The sequence below is a fragment of the Monopterus albus genome, unplaced genomic scaffold (assembly GCF_001952655.1).
Source record: "Monopterus albus unplaced genomic scaffold, M_albus_1.0 scaffold349.1, whole genome shotgun sequence".
Lineage (NCBI taxonomy): Eukaryota > Metazoa > Chordata > Actinopteri > Synbranchiformes > Synbranchidae > Monopterus > Monopterus albus.
Genome location: NW_018128229.1, coordinates 105,727 through 109,518, shown reverse-complemented (window position 1 = coordinate 109,518; position 3,792 = coordinate 105,727). Strand labels below are relative to the sequence as shown.

At 42.5% G+C, this 3,792-nt stretch overlaps 1 protein-coding gene across 1 annotated transcript in view; it reads left to right on the top strand.

Moving 5' to 3' along the window:
- Nucleotides 1-3,792, top strand: part of xpo1a (exportin 1 (CRM1 homolog, yeast) a) — a 19,114-nt gene that overhangs the window by 2,250 nt on the left and 13,072 nt on the right. The window contains exons 3-10 of the mRNA XM_020625212.1: nucleotides 1,209-1,310; nucleotides 1,979-2,051; nucleotides 2,176-2,237; nucleotides 2,327-2,371; nucleotides 2,456-2,637; nucleotides 2,943-2,991; nucleotides 3,094-3,213; nucleotides 3,414-3,542. Coding sequence (XP_020480868.1) covers nucleotides 1,209-1,310; nucleotides 1,979-2,051; nucleotides 2,176-2,237; nucleotides 2,327-2,371; nucleotides 2,456-2,637; nucleotides 2,943-2,991; nucleotides 3,094-3,213; nucleotides 3,414-3,542 — 762 coding nt within the window. The remainder of the gene's footprint in view (nucleotides 1-1,208; nucleotides 1,311-1,978; nucleotides 2,052-2,175; nucleotides 2,238-2,326; nucleotides 2,372-2,455; nucleotides 2,638-2,942; nucleotides 2,992-3,093; nucleotides 3,214-3,413; nucleotides 3,543-3,792) is intronic.

The window sequence follows — 3,792 nt, the reverse complement described above, 5'->3', positions numbered from 1 at the left end:
GCATTTGGCTGAATATGAGCAGATAATATTGCCCGAAACACTTCAGAATTCATCCTGCTGCTTTTGTCAGCAGTCACATCATCAATAAATACAAGAGAACCAGTTCCATTGGCAGCCATACATGCCCACGCCATGACACTACCACCACCATGCTTCACTGATGACGTGGTATGCTTAGGATCATGAGCAGTTCCTTTCCTTCTCCATACTCTTCTCTTCCCATCACTCTGGTACAAGTTGATCTTGGTCTCATCTGTCCATAGGATGTTGTTCCAGAACTGTGAAGGCTTTTTTAGATGTCGTTTGGCAAACTCTAATCTGGCCTTCCTGTTTTTGGGGCTCACCAATGGTTTACATCTTGTGGTGAACCCTCTGTATTCACTCTGGTGAAGTCTTCTCTTGATTGTTGACTTTGACACACATACACCTACCTCCTGGAGAGTGTTCTTGATCTGGCCAACTGTTGTGAAGGGTGTTTTCTTCACCAGGGAAAGAATTCTTCGGTCATCCACCACAGTTGTTTTCCGTGGTCTTCCGGGTCTTTTGGTGTTGCTGAGCTCACCGGTGCGTTCCTTCTTTTTAAGAATGTTCCAAACAGTTGTTTTGGCCACGTCTAATGTTTTTGCTATCTCTCTGATGGGTTTGTTTTGTTTTTTCAGCCTAATGATGGCTTGCTTCACTGATAGTGACAGCTCTTTGGATCTCATCTTGAGAGTTGACAGCAACAGATTCCAAATGCAAATAGCACACTTGAAATGAACTCTGGACCTTTTATCTGCTCATTGTAATTGGGATGAGGGAATAACACACACCTGGCCATGGAACAGCTGAGAAGCCAATTGTCCCATTACTTTTGGTCCCTTAACAAGTGGGAGGCACATATGCAAACTGTTGTAATTCCTACACCGTTCACCTGATTTGGATGTAAATACCCTCAAATTAAAGCTGACAGTCTGCAGTTAAAGCACATCTTGTTCGTTTCATTTCAAATCCATTGTGGTGGTGTATAGAGCCAAAAATGTTAGAATTGTGTCGATGTCCCAATATTTATGGACCTGACTGTAATATTTAGGCTATTCTTTTCAGTACTGTACAATACAGAAGTAGTTGTTTTAAAAACTGCATTGTTAGTGTTTATTATAATTTGGAACAGATGTTGGTTTCCATAAAATTCTCCATAAGCAGTTGAACATTTTTATCTCTCGTAGCAACGAGTGGCCCAGGAGGTGCTCACCAACCTGAAGGACCACCCAGATGCTTGGATGAGAGTCGACACCATCCTGGAGTTCTCTCAGAACATGAAAACTAAAGTAGGTTCCAGATGCACGGTGACATTTTATCAGAGAAAATGCACAGAACTCTCATCAGGGCAAATGTAATAATGTGAGCTGATGCTTTTACCAGTTAATCCGCATCAGGTCCAAGCTTTCAGGGCAGTGAAGTTTGTGCATTATTATTGAATTGTCTTCAGCAACTGGGAAAGCTTGGTGTGTTTTAAGTCAGTGGTTGTTTTAATGATATTTTCATCTGTGGTTAGTGGTGTTAAAATGTTGATTTTCTGTTGATGTTTTTGAGTTTCTCTTGGTGTTGCTGTTGTCTTTATTTGTTAAGTCATGGCTGATTTTATGGCTCATGCTAACCATCCACAGTCCCCTTTTAATTCCTGTTTAGTACAGAGCACAGAAATTATTGCCCGTAGTGTTAAATGCCTAACTGTGTTTATGCCAGAGGATTTTGGGGAGAGAAATACTGTACACACAATGTCAATATCTGTATGCATGTATCAGTATCTCCCTGCATGAACAGGTTTATTAGCGTGTTATGGTCCATGCCTAAAGTCCAGGCATCATGAGCTGTGGGCTGCAGTTTCCTATACATGTACAAGCAGGCATGACAGCAAATACTGTGCCGTGGTTATCCTTTGTTTGTTGTTTATTACATATTGATTATCTCTAATACATCTCCACTTTCCTGTCAGTATTATGCACTGCAGATTCTGGAGGAAGTCATCAAAACACGCTGGAAGGTTCTCCCAAGAACCCAATGTGAAGGTAAAATCAGCCCAGTGACATTAAACAAGCACGGATTGTTAATGATGTTCTCTGTCAGACGTGTGTCGCTTGTCAGGAAACAATTAATTGGATTATCCAGTAAACCACAAGAGTTTGTTTTCAGGTATCAAGAAGTATGTTGTCGGGTTGATCATCAAGACTTCTTCTGATCCTGCAAACATGGAGGTGAGGTTTTATTAATGTGAGGTGCTGCTGTGATGTGAACCATCTTTGTGCTTCTCAACACCGATGCCACTGCTTTTGTTTATTCACAGAAAGAGGGAGTGTACATTTCAAAACTAAACATGATCCTCGTACAGGCAAGTAACCAATCAGAATCAGAACAAGGCCTGACACAGTGATGACGCTAATAACACAGAGCGCTTCTCTTGGGACTGGTTTAGATCCTGAAGCAGGAGTGGCCCAAACACTGGCCCACCTTCATCAGTGATATTGTGGGAGCGAGTCGCACTAGCGAGAGCCTCTGTCAGAACAACATGATCATCCTCAAACTGCTCAGTGAGGAGGTTTTTGACTTCTCTAGTGGCCAGATGACCCAGGTGAAGGCCAAGCACCTGAAAGACAGGTAATTGGTGAAGTACGGCTGGTCTGAAGTGTGCTAATGGTTTGTGTGTCTGGAGAGTTTCACAGCTGCTGGGACAAAGGGCTTAGTTTTAACCTGTTCATTGGTTTCTTTGTGTGTGTGTGTGTGTGTGTTTGTGTGTGTGTGTGTGTGTGTGTGTGTGTGTGTGTGTGAGCATACCATCCAAAGCTTATAGGAGCACTGAAAGTGGAAGCATTTTCTGCTTTACCAGTGGAGTCACTGAAACACTTGCTACACTAATATATGGTTATACCACCAATGATGTTATTTATAATTCTGCCTTTCAGCATGTGCAACGAGTTCTCCCAAATCTTCCAGCTGTGCCAATTTGTGATGGTAAGACAATGCTGTCACCAGATGAACAGTTGTCAGCATCTCCCGTTGATGTTTAGGAAACACCACAATCTGTTTTCATATGTAATGTCATCATCTGTGTAGGAAAACTCCCAGAATGCCCCTCTGGTCCATGCCACACTGGAAACCCTCCTTCGCTTTCTGAACTGGATTCCTTTAGGTTACATCTTTGAGACCAAGCTCATCAGCACTCTGGTCTACAAGGTAAACAACTACCATTCATTCAGCTAGTCAGAACTTTAAAAGAGTAAAAGGAAACTAGTCTTTACCGTGGCAGATGTGACTTTTTATTCATTACTTTCTAGCACTTCAGAACTGTGCCATTTTATAGAACAAAAAAGCTGGAGCATCGTCTCACACTGCAGACAGGACAGTGACACTGCTGGGTTTTATGTTTGTTTCAGTTCTTGAACGTGCCCATGTTTCGTAACGTGACACTGAAATGTTTGACGGAGATCGCCGGAGTGAGTGTCGGCCAATACGAGGAACAGTTTGTCAACCTGTTCACCCTCACCATGTGCCAGCTGAAAGAGGTACACACACAGTCATTCTGAACGGTGCCTGAGTTGATTGCACTCAGTAAGATTGTACACAAACACACACCCTGCACATACACACATGCATAAAGTCTGCAGACGTAACAAACTAGACTTGCTGTCAGACACTCATTATTACACACACACACTACACTAACTGTCAGAGTGAGCAGTTTCCTTTTGTTGACTGTTATTACAGATAGACTAAACTGTGGCAGAGGGAGCTTGTGATTTCAACACAGGGAAA